This window comes from Eurosta solidaginis, chromosome 2 (assembly GCF_040869045.1).
Source record: "Eurosta solidaginis isolate ZX-2024a chromosome 2, ASM4086904v1, whole genome shotgun sequence".
In the NCBI taxonomy this organism is placed as follows: domain Eukaryota; kingdom Metazoa; phylum Arthropoda; class Insecta; order Diptera; family Tephritidae; genus Eurosta; species Eurosta solidaginis.
Genome location: NC_090320.1, coordinates 59649062 through 59669687, shown reverse-complemented (window position 1 = coordinate 59669687; position 20626 = coordinate 59649062). Strand labels below are relative to the sequence as shown.

At 35.8% G+C, this 20626-nt stretch overlaps 1 protein-coding gene across 3 annotated transcripts in view; it reads left to right on the top strand.

Annotated features, from left to right (window-relative positions):
- The first annotated feature begins 448 nt into the window (after positions 1-448).
- Oatp26F (Organic anion transporting polypeptide 26F) overlaps positions 449-20626 on the top strand; it is a 53068-nt gene continuing 32890 nt past the window's right edge. Inside the window, exons 1-2 of one of the 3 annotated variants that reach the window (XM_067769520.1) lie at positions 449-853; positions 3222-3555. In XM_067769520.1, coding sequence (XP_067625621.1) covers positions 3261-3555 — 295 coding nt within the window. In that variant the 5' untranslated portion in view covers positions 449-853; positions 3222-3260. Of the gene's footprint in view, positions 854-3147; positions 3556-20626 lie in introns of all 3 variants that reach the window. The other 2 variants (XM_067769518.1, XM_067769519.1) reach the window with 2 other exon arrangements.

The window sequence follows — 20626 nt, the reverse complement described above, 5'->3', positions numbered from 1 at the left end:
AAATACTAATCTAGGCCAACGGCTAACTATAAACCAATTTCAGGCAAATCGCATTGTGAGCAGAATTTGTTCGAATAGATCGCTCCCTGGTCCACTTCCCGGAAAGAGTTTTACTTTCGTAGAAAGTCGTAGAAATTTATTGGCTTCAAAATTTCGAATAGGAATTAAGTGAACTTTACTGCCTTTTCGCTATGGACGGCAGTATACTAGAAATGGCGATATAGATTTTTTGGTGGAACTTTCCAGTTCCAAAAAATTAAAAAAAAGTATGCTGGAAATTATTAACACATTGTTTTCAAAAAATCTTGTATCTCATAGTGCACCAATTCATGGCAACACCATAGAACTTTCTTTCATTTGCTAAAAGTTATCTATAGACATTCTAAGTACGTTATTGTGTGTGACATGAACTTAAGGTTCTGAAAGTTATATTCAAAAAGTTCATATAGGTGAACTTATCACTATAGTGATATGAATTATTTATACAGTTTCGTCATGCATGACATGACTATGTACAGGAGACCACCCACTCTAACATTACTGTTATTTTAGCAGCTACTGTTATTATGTCTGTTAATATGTTGTGGAAGGTTCTATTAACTCAAAGGTTTCGTTGCAGATGCGCAGCAGCTTCCTGCTTCCTGTCCATGCGATACAAGTTGCTATATACATTGTTTACTACATATGCTACCACAGTGTTGGTAGTTCCATTTTTGGTTAGCGATTGTCGACACTAAAATCTTCAACATATCTCCGTTTAGTTGCAATTTATGTCTCCACTTGAACAGTTGTAACAGCGGTGGCCGCGAATACTAAAATTAAATGACAGCTCAACGTAGTGAAAGTGGAAACAGTGAGAAAAATTAATATAAACAAAATAGAATCGTATGAAAATTAAAAATCTGAAATAAAGTCATTCCAAAAAAAAGCCAAATATAATAAAATAAAATGAAATAAAGTCACCTATGTATAATAACATAAAATAAAAACCATAAAATAAAAGGAGACAAAATAAAATGATGAATTTTAGACGAATTGCACAATAATTTCTTTATTGATTTATTATATTTTATTATGATCGAAAACCTGAAATGAATATAGATTTTTCGAATCTGTTAAAGATCTCTTCACATTTCTTTGTATTTTTAAATTAGAAATTATAATCCCCCAAGCCGAGAATTTAACTCGAGTCGACATATTTCTAATCAAGCACGCCTACTATTAGGCTATGACTGCATCAAATAAAAATAACAATATAATTAGCAATTTTTTTCTTTTTTAACAAACAAAATAAAATAAAATAAAACATAGAAATATAAAATATGTAACCATATAATAAAATAAGATTAAATAAAATAAAATAAAACAAAATGAAAAAATATATATAAAAAATAAATAAAATAAAATAAGATAAAATAAAATATAAGAAAACAAAGTAAAATAAAATAAAATAAAATATAATAAAATAAGACTACGTTAAATAAAATAAAGTGAAATAAGGTGAATTGAATAATATATAATAATATAAAAAATTACCATAAAAAAATAATACAAAATAAAATAAAATAAAATGTAAATATAAAGTAATTTAAAATAAAACAAACTAAAATAAAATAAACAAAATAAAATTTGAAAAAAAATTAAATGAAAGGAAATGAAATAAAATAAAGTAAAATAAAATAAAACATTTTAAATAAAAATAAAAGTGAAATACAATAAAGCAATATAAAATAAAACAAACTAAAATAAAATAAACAAAATAAAATTGAAAAAAAATAGATTAAATGAAAGGAAATAAAATAAAGTAAAATAAAATAAAACATTACAAATAAAAATAAAAGTGAAATACAATAAAGCAATATAAAATAAAATAATATAAAATAAAATAAAACTAAATAAACTACAAATAAATAAAATAACGCTTAAGTCCAAGATCATAAAATAAAATAAAATTAAAAGTGAAATAAAATAAAATAAAATAAAACCAAATAAAATAAAACGAAATAAAGCAACATAAAATAATAAAGAACCAAATAAAATACAATAACATAAAATAAATGGAATAAAAAAAATAAAACAATGAATTAAAATGAAATAAATTAAAATAAAGTATAATAAAATAAAATAAAACTGATATAAAATAAATAAATAAAATAAAATGGAATGAAATAAAATAAGATAAAGTAAAATAAAATAAAATAAAACAAAATAAAATTAATTTAAATAAAATAAAATAGAATAAAATAAAATAAGACAGTAATAAATCAAATTAAATTAAGTAAATTTAAATAAATTAAATGAAATAAAATAAAATAAAATTTAAAAAAATATACTCACATAAAATAAAACAAAAATATAATAAAACAAAATAAAATAAGATAGAGTAAAATAAAAACACGTAAAAGAAAATAAATTTAATTCAATTAAATTAGATGAAATTAAATTAAATCAGATAAAATAAAATAAAATCAAATAAAATCAATTAAAGTAAAATAAAATAAACTAAAATACACAACTAGAATAAACTAAACTAAAATATAATAAAATAAAATTAAATAAATGGTGTTGTGTGATATCTTGTTCCGCCTACCACACCGTAGTTCCTGGGTTCAACTCCCGGGCAAAGCAACATCAAAAATTTATAAAAAAGTTGTTTCAAAAAATGTATAACCGGTTAGGAACGTTAGGGCCCGCTGTTCTGACCATACCGCTAGCATAAAAATAAAATGAAATTACTTTTAATAAACTAAAATAAAAAAAATTAAGCAAAGCAAAATAAAATAAAAAGTGAGATAAAAAATATATGATATACAAAGTTCAATATAACAAATAAAATAAAACAAAAATAAAAGTAGCTTTAAAGAAGATGAAATAAAAAATAATACAAAAAACCGAATAGAATAAATAAAATATAAAGAATGAAATAGTATAAAAACAAAATTTAAATAAATGTTAACAAAAATAAAATGAAACAATTAGATAAAGTACAGTTTCCAACTCTCTAATAAAAACAAATTAAATTCTATTTTATTAAAATAATAAAATTTAAATTGAAATAAAGTAAAAATTAACTAAAATTCGATTAAACTAGAATTTGATGAAACTTAGTTTAGTTGATTAATATCAATCTAACTAAATGAGATTAAGTCAGGTTACATGCGCTTGAAAAACAAACACAACAAATAAAAATTAAATTATAATTTGTAAACAATTGCTTATAGTTACAATGTGCATATACAATTAGTATTAAACAGCAAACAATGGCATTTGAAGCGCCATCAAATCAGTTGAGCAATTGCTCATCGATGAACGATAAATCTGCAATAGGAGAAACTTTAGAATTAAAAAATAATAAACAAAATAATGGTGCTCTCAAACAAAACGAAATGCATTTTACTGAATCTTGCAAACTAAGTGAACTAAATGTTTCGCATTTGGTCAATAAAGAACCAGATAAACTATTTGGTTGGGGTAAATTTAAACCAAAATGCTTACAACACTTTTGTAGCGCAAAATGGGCACTTTTCTGGTTATGTTGGGGTGGTGCTATGCAAGGTGAGTGGGTTCTAGCATAATTTCTATTAGTATTTACATATACATATTTGTGAGTTTCATGTAAAGAATCTCAGCTTATCAGAGGCTTGTCCTGGCTCCAGCTCGCCAACATAATTATTTCCGGTTGTGTTAGTGTAAAAACGGGGAAGCTCTGGGTTTGCCAAGAAATATAATTGCGTCTTATTGTTTTTTGAGCAACAACCCTATAAGAACACAGTTGGTTACATACCAGGGATAACAGTGACTGTATTTATAAGTTTTTTGAATGCAATTTGCAATTCCTCTGGACCAAAAGTAATATTTTTCTCTAGTTTAGTGTATTCTCCTAACTTAAGTGCATTTTTAATTCGAATATGTTAATTATAACAATCTTTGAATTTCGTGTCTTGCAGGGAAGTGATGAAACTTCATAAATTATAAAAATTAAAATAAATTAAGATCCCTATAAAAATTGAACAAGCAAATGCAACAATAAATTGATTCATATGGATCACATTGTTGTTGCATTTGCAAGTTAAATTTCTATCGGGATATGGATCAATGTCCATTGGAACGAGAAATATTTGCAAGCCAGATTTGTTTCAATGGTGAATTATTTCGAGAAAATAATTTTCAGTAAGTATTAATCTTTATAAACTTAACCCTTCTAAAAAATTCAAACGGTAAGCTAAATTTTCATACAAATTTGGATTTATATAAACTTTATAATATCAATTCACAGGTAACTTCGTGGGGATACGTAAATTTGTATTGTTTTCTGGGCTTTGAAACTGTACCACGATGAAACTTTCATGCTTCAAGGCCCAAAAAGGCCTGTACATTTTTATAAGGGAATATACGGTATCTATTTAGAGCAACACCAAAGAAAACGAACCGGCTCGTTTTGCATAAAATATATTTTCATTTTTTTTTATATTTCCATAGATAAAGTATATTTACTACCATACAATAAAATAATGCTCAGGTCACTTTGAGGGGCAAATGTACCCTACAATGAAAACATGTTCACTAACTTTGGTAGATTTTTGAAATATCAAGTTTTTTCAAGTGGGAATAGTTGACGTAAACAGCCACATATGTGAGGACACACAACTGGTTATATAAAGACTAAACTCCCTTACTTTTTTATACCTTTATATTAAGTCGCTTTCATGTTTGTTCCCTCATTTCCATACGAATTTTTGAGCCACGGAAAAGTCTTTTTCGGTAACTTCCCATTGAGCTAGACACTTGATACTTAGAGCATAGTTCAGATCTGGAAGACACTACAATGCAAGTGAAAAAAATCCGCTAGGTGGCGCACGGATCGAGATATAGAGAAAATTAATTTTGAAATGGAAATTTTGCGATCGACTTTTAACTAACTTCTCGGTAATCCACAGAGACTTGAAACTTAGCACATAGTTTGCGAGTCGATGGCACTACAATTCGTGGAAAACAAAATGCCGCTAGGTGGCAGACGAATCGAGATAAACGAAAATCCCTGAAAAAACGCAGGGAATCCTGCGATCGATTTTTAAGTAACTTCCCGGAGAGCTAGAGATATGAAACTTGGGCCGCAAGTCAGAACCCGGTGACAATGCAATATTTGATCAAAAAAACCTTTATAGTTTTAAATCCCAAAATTCGTTTACAAGAGCTATTGTTAAAGTTTTTTAGTCAAAATTCAACAAGATTATATGTGTATTAAAGGAAAAATTACCTTCTATTTTTTTGGTCCATTTATATAAAGGTAGTCCTTAAAATTTTTGTATCATCTTTTTATTTCTACTCAATTTAAAATATACGATCTCATTAATAAAATACATAGTTTCTTCACTTTTGGCAAAGTGAATCTATTCAAGGTGATGACAAATCGAATTCAACCCAATTCGCGTTTGAGAAGAATATCAAGTCAAAAGAAAATTAGAAATGATTTCGATTAACGGATCCACGCTTCATTGGAACGCGAGGATTGTTGCACCAAAACGTTGTATGGGGATTAGTCGTGTTTTTTTTTTACATATTTATACATCGACATTTTCGGTTAAAAAAAAAACGCTTATCATCACTTAGATAATGTTTAGAAGGCCCATCTATCGGCTGTTACTGAAGAACCGCGGCAGTGGTTAAATAACTCACTACAAAACGGGTTGTTCTGAATAGCAGAGACACGTACCGCTCTTGTCATAGTGTATAACCTATAGCTGATTGGTTGCAATGGATCATGGATACGCACACTTTTCTCTCACAGAAGTGGAGAATGGTATGTAGATAAAACGGAGACACAGCTGTAACTGAGTATAAAGTATTCTGAAATTCAGCGGTACTAATTTTCGGCGGAACAATTCCATAAGTTTAGATAAAGTTATGCACTTGGCAGTCCATATTAAGTTTAAGTGCATATGTATATGGGGTATTCCATCCCATTTCGACCAATTTTGAACCCGACCCCTTTAGAATTGGCTGAAAGTTTTTCCTCTTTTTCTAGCTTACGAAAGACGTTTTTCAGAATTTTTTAAAATTTTTTCAACCAACTAAAAAAAGTTATGAATTTTAAAAAAAACAACGTTTTGTTTTCAAAATGCTATAACTTTTTCAAAAATTGACTGTTTGGGATATTTTTGTTTTAAATATGTTTTCAAATGTACTTTTCGGAAAAAATACAAAAAAGTTTTTAAAGTTTTTTTTAACTTAAAAAATTTTTTTTGTTATTTTTTCCGAAAAGTACATTTAAAAACATATTTAAAAAAAAAAGATCCCAAACGGTCAAGTTTTGTAAAAGGTATAGCATTTTGAAAAAAACACCGTTTTCCAACTCAAAATAAGTTATGAATTTTTTGAAAAAACGGTGTTTTTTTCAAAATGCTATAACTTTTTCAAAAATTGACCGTTTGGGATTTTTTTATACTCAGTTGAGCAGAGCTCACAGAGTATATTAACTTTGATTGGATAACGGTTGGTTGTACAGGTATAAAGGAATCAAGATAGATAGACTTCCTTATATCAAAATCATCAGTATCGAAAAAAAATTCGATTTAGCCATGTCCGTCCGTCCGTCCGTCCGTCCGTTAACACGATAACTTGAGTAAATTTTGAGGTATCTTGATGAAATTTAGTATGTAGGTTCCTGGGCACTCATCTCAGATCGCTATTTAAAATGAACGATATCGGACAATAACCACGCCACTTTTTCGATATCGAAAATTTCGAAAAATCGAAAAAGTGCTATAATTCATTACCAAATACGGATTAAGCGATGAAACCTGGTAGGTGAGTTGAACTTATGACGCAGAATAGAAAAATGGTAAAATTTTGGACAATGGGCGTGGCACCGCCCACTTTTAAAAGAAGGTAATTTAGAAGTCTTAGTGCAATGAATAAAAGCCTAAAGTATACGTTGGCTTGGTCATGTTAAGCGAATGGGCGAAGCCGCCCGTATTTACCAGTAGAGGAAGGGGGAGACCCCCACTAAGCTGGTAAAGACAGGAAGACTTGATTTAACTTGGTGCTACTTATTGGTGTCAGTTATGGCGAATCTTGGATGACTGACGTAAATTGCTGCTAAACGGTCCAAACGGTCTTGTTTAGCAGGTGTCTTTTGCACTCCATTCTTACGCTCAAATACACTCCGTTGTGCACATTACCAATCAGTGCGTCATACCTAACATAATAAACGTCTTTTTTGTTGCGTAAGTGGACATTCATAACCACATATTAAAACATGTAAGGAAGGCTAAGTTCGGGTGGAACCGAACATTACATACTACGCTGAGAGCTTTGGAGACAAAATAAGGGAAAATCACCATGTAGGAAAGTGAACCTAGGGTAACCCTGGAATGTGTTATCAAATGGAAGATATTAAAGAGTCTTTTAAAAGGGAGTGGGTCATAGTTCTATAGGTGGGCGCCATTTCGGGATATCGCCATAAAGGTGGACCAGGGGTGACTCTAGAATGCGTTTGTACGATATGGGTATCAAATTTAAGGTATTAATGAGGGTTTTAAAAGGGAGTGGCTCGTCGTTGTATATGTGAAGGTGTTTTCGAGATATCGACCAAAATGTGGACCAGGGTGACCCAGAACATCATCTGTCGGGTATCGCTAATTTTCTTATATATTTAATACCACGAGCAGTATTCCTGCCAAGATTCCAAAGGCTTTTGATTTAGCCCTGCAGAACTTTTTAATTTTCTTCTACTTAATATGGTAGGTGTCACACCCATTTTACAAAGTTTTTTCTAAAGTTATATTTTGCGTCAATAAACCAATCCAATTACCATGTTTTATCCCTTTTTTCATATTTGGTAAAGAATTATGGCATTTTTTTTTTAATTTTTTGTAATTTTCGATATCGAAGAAGTGGGCGAGGTCATAGTCGGATTTCGGCCATTTTTTATACCAAGATAAAGTGAGTTCAGATAAGTACGTGAACTAAGTTTGGTGAAGATATATCGATTTTTGCTCAAGTTATCGTGTAAACGGCCGAGCGGAAGGACAGACGGTCGACTGTGTATAAAAACTGGGCGTGGCTTCAACCGATTTCTCCCATTTTCACAGAAAAGAGTTATCGTCATAGAATCTATGCTCCTACCAAATTTCACAAGGATTGGTAAATTTTTGTTCGACTTATGGCATTAAAAGTATTGTAAACAAATCGCTTTATCCGTCTTTGGTAATGAATTATCGCACTTTTTCGGTTTTTCGAAATTTTCAATATAGAAAAAGTGGGCGTGGTTATAGTCCGATTTCGTTCATTTTAAATAGCGATCTGAGATGAGTGACCAGGAACCTACATGCAAAATTTCATCAAGATACCTCGAAATTTACTCAAGTTATCGTGTTTACGGACAGACCGACGGACGGACGGACGGACATGGCTAAATGAATTTCTTTTTTTCGAACAGATCATTTTCATATATAGAAGTCTATATCTATCTCGATTAGTTTATGTCGTTAAGGCGTACCGTTATGCGAACAAAGTTAATATACTCAGTGAGCTCTGCTCAGCTGAGTATAAATATACAACTTACTATGACATTAGAAAATGTCTATGTAGACTCATTACTATCTGAATAGTGAAATTACTGAATAGCTAAAGGTAGTTTGTATGTGTGGATGTGATTTAAAAAAGGTAACCCATTTCTAAGGGCAAATGAGAAACAATTTCCGCAATATTTGTATAGTATTTGAAAAGATTCTATATGAGCCATAGGTCAGCGCCATAGGGCATTGAAATTTGCTTACTGCGTCAATAGAGACGTGAATATAGAAATGAAAATGTTTGAAAGGTACAAAGGCTTTAAAAGGAACGCAAAGGAGTGAATTTGGATAGAAAACTGTGTCATGAAGGCCTAGAAGGTTCAATGTGGTCATATTAATCGTTCCCGTGATGGTCGGGGTTCGGAGAGTGTCTTTATCGTGAGTACAGCAACAATAACGACGAGTTTACATTACTGTAATGATTGAATAAGAATTCAAGTCATTGACCTAAACTGTGATGAGCAGTAAAATTCAATGGACGCGGCCAAACTAAATTGATCTCAACTTCAGCTGCAGTTGCGACTTTCACTGAAAAACCGTATATAATAGGTAGAAGTGCTATCCATATATATAGTATGCACGCCAGTTATTTAGTTGAACTTTACTGCCTTTGGCGGCACTTAAATGGGTTTTGGGTTCGACTATTGGTACCGTAAAACCAAGATATCAGCACCTCTGGGAGCATTCCCGATAATTTTTCAAGCGGAAGTATTCGCCATAAGCCAGTGCGCTGACCTGAACCTCCAGCGCGAATACTCCAATGAAACAATCGTCATACTCAGTGACAGTCAGGCCGCCTTCAAGGCAATCTTGGCGTTCGAAATAAAGTCAGCATTGGTCCTTGAGTGCGTTGAAAAGCTAAACCAACTAGGAGCGCACAACGTACTACCGTTGGCCACAGGGGAGTTGAGGGTAAAGAGCAGGCGGACAACCTGACTATAGAGGCAGGAATGACACGACCCATCGGTCTCGAAGAACACTGGCGCAATATGCTAGACCTGAGACAATCTAAGTTACTGTTAGGGGGTTATATCACAACTCGATATAGCGCATTAATAGGTCCCTCGATAGGTTGAATCCTAACAGCTATTCTCACAGGACATTGTAGACTGAACAGCCACATGCAGAAACTGGGCATACTATCGAACAACACATACCGATTTTAGATTTAGATTTATTTATTAAGTCTATGGTTTAGTAACCTTACAGACTAAGACGTGTATAGGTTATTAATTATATTGAAAATAGTACATACAAAGTTTTTTTTTAAATTCATTGCGATTTACAAATATATCTAAATTTATTTCTCTACATAACAAATTAAATTCCGATAGCAGTCTGATAATTGGTTCATTTTGAGCATACCTGGTTTTGCAGAGGTCAATAGCAAATAAATCATGATGTCGTAAGTTTCTGGCTGGAACATTGAGTTTAATACAGCGCAATAAAAACGGACAATCAATAGTCCCATTGAGAACATCACGAATAAAACCTAAGCCAGATATCAATCGCCTACTGGCAAGAGTATGCAGACTGATCAATCTGCACCGCGGAACATAAGATGGAATAGGCATATTAAACCTAATACTGGATAATGCAAATTTTAGAAACTTTTTTTGTATACGTTCAAGCCTATTGGAATGCACATCATAAAACGGATTCCAGGTTATAGAAGCATATTCCAATTTGGACCATACAAATGTACTGAACAGCAATTTTTTAGTATAAGGATCCTTAAATTCAGAACTATTCCGTCTAATGAAAGCTAGAGAGCAATATGCTTTAGGTATAATGTAATTCAAGTGATCAATAAACGTGAAATTCGAGTCAAAAACAACCCCAAGGTCTTTGATTTTGTAACTAGAACTGAGGACAGAGCCAGAAATAGAGTACGAAGATATGAGTGGCAATCTAATTTTGTTGACGGTGACCGAGCAGCATTTTTCGATATTGATCATTAGCATATTTCGATCACACCATTCCTGGAATTTGTTAACCTCATTTTGCATAATTTGAGTATCAGAGAAGCTTGTTATTTTTTTAAAAATTTTTAAATCATCGGCATAAAGAAGATGTTCACACAAGGAAAAACACTCTGAGCAATCGTTGATGAAAATAACAAAAAATAGAGGACCAAGGATACTACCTTGAGGAACCCCAGAGGTAGCTTTATATGAAAATGATTTTACGCCATCAACAACAACATAGTTAATTCTATCTATTAGATATGATTTTACCCATGACAAGAAAGTAGAATGAAAGCCAAAATTTTCAAGTTTTTTAATTCATAAGTCGTGAGACACTCTATCAAAAGCTTTTGACAAATCAGTATAGGTTGTATCTACCTGAAAGCCCTCAACAAAGGCTGAAAAACAAAAATTAGAGAAAACAGTTAGATTAGTGACCGTAGATCTGCCCGGTATAAACCATGTTGAGTATACGAAATATAGGGCTTGATAGCAAATGACAATTTAGAGCTAATGATTATTTCAAAGAATTTAGCAATATTAGTAATTTTAGAGATGGGACGATAGTTCGACACCAGATTCTTACTCCCACTCTTAAAAACTGGAGTAACAGAAGTCACTTTCCATTCATCTAAAAAATGACCTGACCTAAGAAACAAATTAAACAACAAAAGTAGCGGATACACTATAGATGACGTGCATTGTTTGAGAAAAAAAGCAGAGATTTATGAGCATCTAATTGCTTGGAGCATTTTAGGTCTTTTATAGCTGAGAAAATATCATCCTCAGTTAAAACTAGGTAGCCAAAATCAAGCGAAGAAGCTAATTGCACAGCACTAGAAGTATCAATCTGAACACAATTATCAACAAAATTAGACTTAAAAAATTCAGCAAACAGATTTGCCCTTTCATTAGCGGTGCTTGCACTCATGCCATTGTGAGACACTATGGACGGAATAACTGACGAAGAACGTTTTGAATTTACAAAACTCCAAAAATAGATTTAATATTCATTTCAAACCCGAGTAAAAAATTTGTATAAAGAAATTTATTTAGACAGTTAAACTCAGTCAAGTATTTCTCATACATTACTCTGTGCTGCAAATTACCAGAACATTTATAAAGCTTATGAAATTTATTGCGAAGATTATTTAATTTTTTTAAGCTCCGATTATGCCAGGGTAGTTTATGGACCCTTGGCGGTAAACGTGGAATATTTCCGAAAGATATACTACTTATTTTACTCTTAAAAATGTCAAAACAATCAGTTAGAGACCGATCTGCGAATAGGCTTGGCCAATTCTCACTTAATATTAGATCATTAACAAGATCAAAATTACACCGCGAGTAATCGAATGTAAGCATCGAGTCAGTGCAAAGATTTGGATATTTATAAAACTCAAGTTCCAAGATAAGTGGAATGTGGTGTTTATCAGTCACCGATAAAGGAAACTCAGACTTATACAATTGAAATTTTAAATCAGGACTAATGAAAATAAGATCCAAAATCCTGCTCAACTCATTTAGAAAAACATTAATTTGCATTAATTGTATACAGGTTCATTGTTTGCAGTCATACAATTAATATTATCATTAGCACCCACAGGTAGAGTAGATAGTGAACTTCTCTCAACACTGTCAGCAGAATGCACAAGCTGAGCAGCAGGCGATGGCAGAGGAGATGATTGTTTTTGCATTGACTTAGGTGCGCCAACCTTAGTTTGTGAGCGCGTACGGATTGCATTGTTGGAATCGGCAGTAAGCTGAGATTGCCTCTCACTTGCTGTGAGAATTTTAAAGAAATCTTGTAGCATATCAACATTTTTGAGAGCTTTGAATATTTTGGCGCGCGAAAATAAAGCAACACACTTGTCACATTTTTACACAATATTTTTGTTGTTTTTGGGCAAATTAATTGCATTACCCATAATATTAAAGCAATTCACATGAACTTTGTTAGAACAAATGCCACATATTAGTCATTCGGTAAACATTGATTATTGCATTTAAAGCAGTTATCCATTTTTCTCCCCAAAAAGGCGAATGAATTTAGCAAACTAAGTAGAAATTATTAAAGCTAAAGTAGCACAAGAGAACACGTCTCTTCGCATCAAAAGTCACTCACTTTGTGATCGATCAGCGGAAACGGCGGACCATATCCTCCTGGAATGTGACGCAATCTCAAGACGTGGGGCCAAGTTTATGGGCTCACCATGTCCAGAGCATTCTCACATTAAATATCTCAAGCCAAGTGAACTGCTAGGGTTCATCAGGGAGGTCGGCTTGGATGAGGTGCTGTGCAGAAGGTCAGGGCGCAATATACCAATGGTCGAAGTGCGATCCTCAATTAATTATCTATCTATTGTTACCGTAATCATGAAAAAGCCACTTGGAAGTGATCGTAATACTCTCAAATGTGTTTCCAGCCTTTAACTCTACAAAGTTCCAGCTGCTTTGTTTATTTGTCGTTGGATGTCGGAAGTAAAACACATGCCCTTGTAATACGTTATATAAACTTGATCAGAAGATACCCAAAAACGCTAACAAGTTATTATTTACCAAAATATGTCAGGTGATAGACGGGCCCCTCGGCAGTCGGCCTAGCGCCGGATTTAAATATTGCAAATGACAATCCATAACTTACAACATTCCTCCTAATCTTAGGAGCAGATTTTTAGGGCAAAAAGGTATAATACGACAGTTTTGGTGTTCTTGTATTAGGAGTGACAAAAACATTCCTCTTAAGTCTTCGGAAGCTCGCAATTTTCAATGCATTTTTCTGATACTATCTGTTAGGGCTCCGACGTTTTTTTTAAATTTGTAGAGTGTCTCAGTCCTTTCGGATGGCGTAAGCTTCTTTACAATATCGCACATATTTAATGCCTTTTTCTGCTCAGTACTTAAAACGACCACGTCAATCGATAGGACGACCTGGATCTCCCTTTTGGCCTGAGCTCATTATGTAAACCTATCCAAAAGCTATCGGTATCACTTCGTGATAGGTTGTTTAACAAAAATGCAATGTAGTCTACGACTAGAGTTATTCAAAATAAGTGTACCCGCAAAATATCTGTTTTAGCCTCAGCGCTATTAAGCTCTACCCTTCAATACAAAACAATCTGTGCATGTATAGAACGGACACCCCCATAGAGGAAGTATTTAAACATTGCGGTTGACTTTATGATATCAACGAATTCCCGGATTAACCGAAATAGTTAATTGGCCGAAATTAATTTTATGAATGCAAAAATTGCATGGTAGTTTAATTACTTACACACATTTGAGTCCCTGTACATACGAATTTGTAGTTAGATATGTAATAAATAGGGTAGCCAGTTCTTTCAAAAAATTTCGACGACCCATAATTCATGTAAATGCTATTTTAGCTGATTAATATTTTGAGTCACGTGCCTGGCGGCAAGTGTGGGCTCATCCAGCAACTCACAACATCGCGCGCCTACAAACTGTAATGAAATCATTTATGAAGATTTATTGCGGCACGTTGCATGTCGAGTCACCAGCTTAGCACCCACCATCAAAAAGCTAAATAGCCGTAGCATAAAATCGTGTAATAACAAGACAACAAAAACACCATTACAACCAGCAACTGCAACAGCAGTAAATGAAGCATTTCGTTGCACACGCTTACCATGTATGCACTATGGGGTAATTGAATGATTTGGGTGACAAAAATTTGCTTATTTTGAGCGTCATATAAAAGAAAACCATCCACTTGCACTTCTCTTGCTATGGATGTTAAATCAAAAGCACTGCTCGAGAATTTTGGAAAAACTTTCCCGGATTCATTGACCATAAATGAATTAGGTCAATAAAAACTGGGGTTCCATTCTTCTGTAAGTGGCAATCTTAAAGCGTCCAGTAGGTGACTTTCTAAAAGGGCAGCAGAGGTAAACTACCCTCGACTAAAGCTCTACAAAGAGGGATTGGCTGTATTTAAATTAGAGGTCAGAAGAGCTTAACGAGATTCCTTGGTTAGCTTTTGCGAAAATTTTAAAGGATGCAACGAAATCTTGCTTGCTCCTGCATGAGGTTGTGTTAGGTTAGGTTGATCTGGCTGGTCTGTGAGCACCTCACTTAGACTACCATGCTACCAGAAGTAAGCTCATATAAAATAGCTCCGTCCTATGCTGCTTACAGATTTGATAATTGTGGCACCCCTAATGCTGGAGTTTTAGCAAAACGTTCTCAATCGTTTCCTCCTCCAACGCCACTTTCAGCGATCGCTAACAAAGCCTACTTCATAAGCATGTGTTGCCAAAAGGCAGTGTCCCGGCAGAATACCCATCTTGAGCCCATAGTCTCCTCTTTTCCATGATAATAGTTACTTTGTTAGCCTAAGGTTGTAAGACCTGTTTTGCGACGTCTATGATACAAGCTTCGAGGGATGCGCCCTGTTTAACTAGCTAATCCACGTTTCCGCTTCCATATATTCCCATATGCCCTGGGGACCTGCTGTATACTTTTCCCTATTCCGATTCTTTCCATGAATTACCAACACTCTAACACACTTTAAGATGTTGTGCTACAAGAGATTAGTTGATGCTTGGCTGTCAATGAACAAATTTACGCGGCTGCAGCTTAAGCTATTTTTCTCCAGTGCTCCTACTGCTTTCATCAAGGCTACTTCTTCCGCCTGAAAAACACTACAGTGATCTGGCAGCTTGTCAGTATATGACACACTATACTCCTTCCAATACTTTGAATCCATCGGTATATACGTGTATCGCCTCGTCTGCCATTTGAGCGTCCTATCCCCACCTCTGTTATGGCTTTAAGGGACCCATTGAAGCGCAGGTAGGGAATTAGGTAGCCTGTTCGGCAAATATTTGATTACGCTGTACTCCTATAGTGTTGGGGACACATTGCAAGCATGATATACATTTTCTATGTCGGGTTGATTCTGGATAGGTAAGAGTTTAACCTGTTACAGTATCCAGATCAAAGTTGAGCTAGAGTGACGCGCGTTTCCCTAGGGAGAGTACGTTCCTTTTATGTGAGTTCTGGGCATTTTTCTTTAAGACCTGGATTCACCGGGCAATTCCTGACATAGAGGTCCGACGCCGTGGCACCGGGGTTGTTTTTAAAGCTCCCTTGATGCTAAGCATTGATAGCCAGCATATCCCCTCTAATTTTTGAGGAAGGTACTAACCAAGGACTTCATGGTATAGGAAAGGCTTTACAATGGCGTAAATATCCAATGAGAGAGAGAGGGCGATAGATCCCACGTGTACACCAGCATTCTTTTGGCATTCATAAAATGCCGCCTCTTCCACGTTGGGCTTCCATGACAACTTACTGTCTAGAATGATTGCTAGCTATTTTGTAAAAGGTTTTTGCTAGGCAGTTACCGCTGCCGGAACCAATAACAGCTGACTGCCGGAAATCAGCTGATTGGTACTTTTTTTTAATATTCAACTTCTGGCGCAATACGATTTTGGCATTTACATGGAACTTTTATTTATGTTTGTAGGTATCTCACCGTGCTGCCACCTTGTATGATTCCGCCATGCAATTACCCCTTCTAGCTTAGGGCTAGTCCAATTCGGGGCCTTATACCTCTTAGTATACAAGACCATATCCGTCTTTTCCGCATTGGCGCTAGTCCCTAAGAGTTCGAATATGCACAAAGCCACCACAGGGCTACTTGGGAAAGTTTGAATGCAGGGGGAAAAGCTGTGACCCGTAGAAAAGTTGGATACAGTACGCCACAATGAAGTATTTTCTCTTTTTCTTTAAATCCTTATGTAAATGATCTGCTTCATGATTTGGATTTAGGGGCTGTCAAGTGATGACCTATACTGACGACCTACTAATATTTCTGAGAGACAGTGACCAGGTGATCGGAATTCTGTAGAAAGCTCGTAGTCAGAAGGAAAGGACGACAGCCGGATCACTGATGCCTCATTCGGGTGTAGGTCGGTGGAAGGGTTATCCATTGCTTCAACTGTCAGGTATATTTACTCAGAGTCAAGCGGCTATTGATAATATGAGCTCGTTTATTTTGATGTGGAGGCTGTTAAGTGAATCCCTAAACTAGCGACATGGTACTACGTTAGCGCTTAAATCGTTCCTGCCAAGTTTTGCGAGGATGTCCAGGTTTAAGCGGACACATGTACAGTGTTTTTTGAATTCCATTGGCCACTTCTAGCGCAATTCTGCCTTCTGGTAGCGGGTATTAAGTTAAATTTCTCTATCATGACCAGACAGGTAACTGTCTATGGCGGCACCGTTGAATATTTTGGACAATTCCCATTGTCTTCGCTCTGAGGAAGATAACGAGGCGGAATCTTTTAACTCGGTTCATGCTTACCATCCAGCCTTTGCAAGTAAAAGGTGTTAAAATTCGATTCTACCAAGGTAGAATCTTGGACCCATATTTGCTTTAAACGGAACGCATCAATTCGATAAATTATATTATTTAAAGGCAGTATCGCCGTTATGAGGTGTAATAATGGAAGGGAGACGCTCCTCAGATGGACTCGCCGCTACCAAATTTAACGAAGCAAGGTATAGCGTGCCAGCTGAACCATGTAGCTTCAACGCATTAAATTGCTAAATTAAATTTGCCCACTAAAATCATTAAAATACCCCACTATGCATCTATGCATTCACACATACTCGTACATACTTCGGATGAGAGCAACAGATGTGCTTGGAGATGGGTGTCGCCAACTACTGTAAGGTAATGTCAAATATGTTTAATCCGTTATATCCACTCGTGCACTCGCCACTAATCTCAGTATTTAGCTCAGAGGTATTTTAAACTGCATACTAAGCAACGTTGTTGTTTGTTCTATCAAATAGGTATTTTCTTGCTCTCCCTCTTCCCGCAAAGTGAAATTTAGCACGCGCATCCCGACATTGATGGGAGAAGGTTTGTGTGTTAGACTGGGTTAGTAATTACCCTTAGTTACTTTATCATCATTTGGATGCTTTGGCGCTGTTGTTGCTTGTACGAAACCTAAAAATTCCATAAATGCGCTACTATTTTTAGTTAATCTATTAAATCTCTGACACGCTACATCGGATGGTTTACATTTTTAGTCACTGGAACGAGTACTAGTACGAGTTTCAGTAGCTCAATGAAGTAAGCATGCTACTGGGTGACCCATTTAAGGTGTAATAGATATATGATTCTGTTAATATAAGCAGCGGTTGCCAATATGACGGTCATCGGTAACGTAATGAAGAGAGGTCATGAAAAAGAGGGTAGCATGGTCTGCTTATAGTGTAGGCGACTGGAAGGAGCTCCCGTTGCTAAATGGCCAATGAAGGAGAACCGAACTTTTCACCATCATACTCTGACCCAGTGACTCGATTTTCTTGGCACCAGACCAAGGGCTATAAATTGTTGTCTTGACTGGAGTGTAGTTTTATGAAGTGGCTCCCAAAACCAGCGAACGAGTTCAACAAATTACAATTCAGTGGTTTCGAAGGCTAGGGCATGTTAAACGAAGGGATGAAGATGCTTCGGCTCATTTATCGTAATCCACATTTTTCTTGGGGCCAAGTCCTAAGTTTCGTAATCGGCATGTTTAAACTTAGTTTTCGGATTATAACATACGTGATCGTGTTGTGTCAATGGTCTTGGTGCCATACAATGGGCACGAACACTCCCAAATTGTCATCAAAGTCCTGTAACGGAAGTCTAATGAGTCTGTCAGTTTCAATAGGGTTGGACAATGGGGATGTTGGTGTTACAGGCGTAGGTTCCACATTACAATTGAAAAGATGGTTGGTGTCATATGGGGGCATACCACTGGCATGGCGGGGTTAATTGTGGACAAGTAAGAGTTTAACCTTTTGCCTTACCATGTAGATGATATTCAGTTCTGAGTGCAGCATTTTGACAGGCCTGAAGCCCTTTCCTTTCCAGTGTGTGTATTTTAGACAATGGGAATAGACTGGCAACGAGTAGCGCATAAACGGACGGCCAATTGCTTTGTAAGCAGTTAGCATTAACAGCGTTTTTTTTATCTTTTCACAAAGTGCTGCCGGGAAATGACTTGAGGATTGTGTTGCTGCTTTGTACTTTAGATACAATTTCGAAGGCATGCACCTTGAAAGAAATTGTTTTATCGAACTTTACCTCTAAGATCCTTATGTTACTGACAGTCAGTAGCGCAATGCCATCGATTCGTCCAATACTTGCGCCTTCTGTTCCTTTTAGGTCGTAAAGGGTGTGACCGTGGATTTGGTCGGTGATAGTACCAGGGGGCGCGAGGTGAAGAAACTGCCCAGCGGGTTAGGGGATCAGAATATACCCGCGGTAGGTATGCCTGTCGTAAGAGGCGACTAAAATAACAGATTCAAGGGGCTGTGTAGCGCAACCTTTCAGGTTGCCAGCGCAATATATAGCTTCTCCAAACCCAATTGTCAACCTCACCTATCCGCGGCGAATCCTGTTTCACTAACAGACGAGGCTCTGGCGACCCCAAGCTCCTCATGGAACTTGGAGGTAGGGAGGGAGGGAATGGCCTGAAGGTTTAATGTGGCCACATAACTCGTTCCCGAGATGGTCGGGCTAGCACCTTAATGGTGCTATGGCACCGGAGCGTACCGGATTTGTATCCGGCAAAGGACCATCACATCGATAACACTCCCCAAAGCCTTCGGGGAGCAACCTTATCGCTACAAAAACAACAACAACAACAACAGGTGAAGAAACTAGAAGGCTGGGGAGATAGCTATTTATTTTAGGCATTAATTCGTATATTAGACGGCCAGGCCCTGTTGTCATTATCATGCAGTCTTTGGCATGGGAAATGAAAGTAACTCCTTTTGGTGGGAAAGGCAGCTTTAATATAAAAAGATTAAACAGGAGTGGGGGTAAGATGCTACTCTGTGGTACCCCCTGTTTAATTCTCTTAGGGTTTGAGCTTTTGTTCCTAAATTAAACCGACGCTTGCGGATCATACAGATAATTTGCTGTCCATCCTTGCAGAAAAGGGAAGAGGGGTTAACCTCTTATGCCTTGGCGTAGTGCGCCATGGCTGACTGTGTTAAAAGCTTTAAACAGGTCAAGAGCTACGAGCACTGTCCTATGATGGGACTTTTGCTGATGTAGTAGGTACGTCATTTATTAGTGTTAATGGCATTTAGTGCGGTGGAGTTGCTGATCCAAGATTGTATGTTACGATTTGGCCCTAGGTAACAAAAAGTAAAAGTTCCTTTTAAAATGACTACCATTTTCGTATAGCCCAGTTCAATTTACCATATGCCGCAAAAAATCTGTCACCCTAGTGGCAACTTCGCGCATTTGGACTCCATACTCTCTTGCTCTCGGAAAGTATAAGAGCCATACCACGATATGTGATAAAATGCGCCTAAAGGAAAATTATAACTATAAAGCCATCTAACTCCTGCTTGCTATTCACGCTGAAGAATATCCAGCGGGCTGCACCTCATGGCATCTTCGCTGCCTTCGTCACACAATCCCAACGGCAAGTAGCGAGCTATATCAATCTCCCGTTGTAACTCGCTCTAAACGTCCCTATCAACTGACCTATAGCAACATAGAAAGCATTATCGGGAAGCAGGATTTTGAGGGGCCTTTCCTAGGTATTCGATATGTCAACTTGATGCTGGCAAAAGTAGTTTAAGAACCATAACTAAACCGTTCAGAGACCATCTTTATAAAAGATGCCGAGACTTAAGGTTTGGGCCTCTGAACTGGTAAAAGAGGCGAAATATGGATCTGCGGCATCAAAATCTTCGCAAGTATTATAATCTCATTTGTTTATAGAAAGTTGGCGTCACTGGATTTCGCCCCATTTGACTAACATGCACCCTAGTTAGCAGGGAGGTACTATACGTTTGTAACCAACTTGAAGCTGATTTGGCCGTCGGTTGTTGAGTTTATACATATTGTAACGATTTCTGGGGAGATTGCCTGATAATTATGCACCTTCTACTAACGTTCGAATCGCTAATCTGTTGAATAAATAACTCCAATATTCAGTATTTCAAAATGGTCTTTATTTAAACTACTTTGGGAGTAGTACTTCACAATTATACTTCACAACTAATAGCATGTTAAAATCAAACTGATTAGTTATTCCT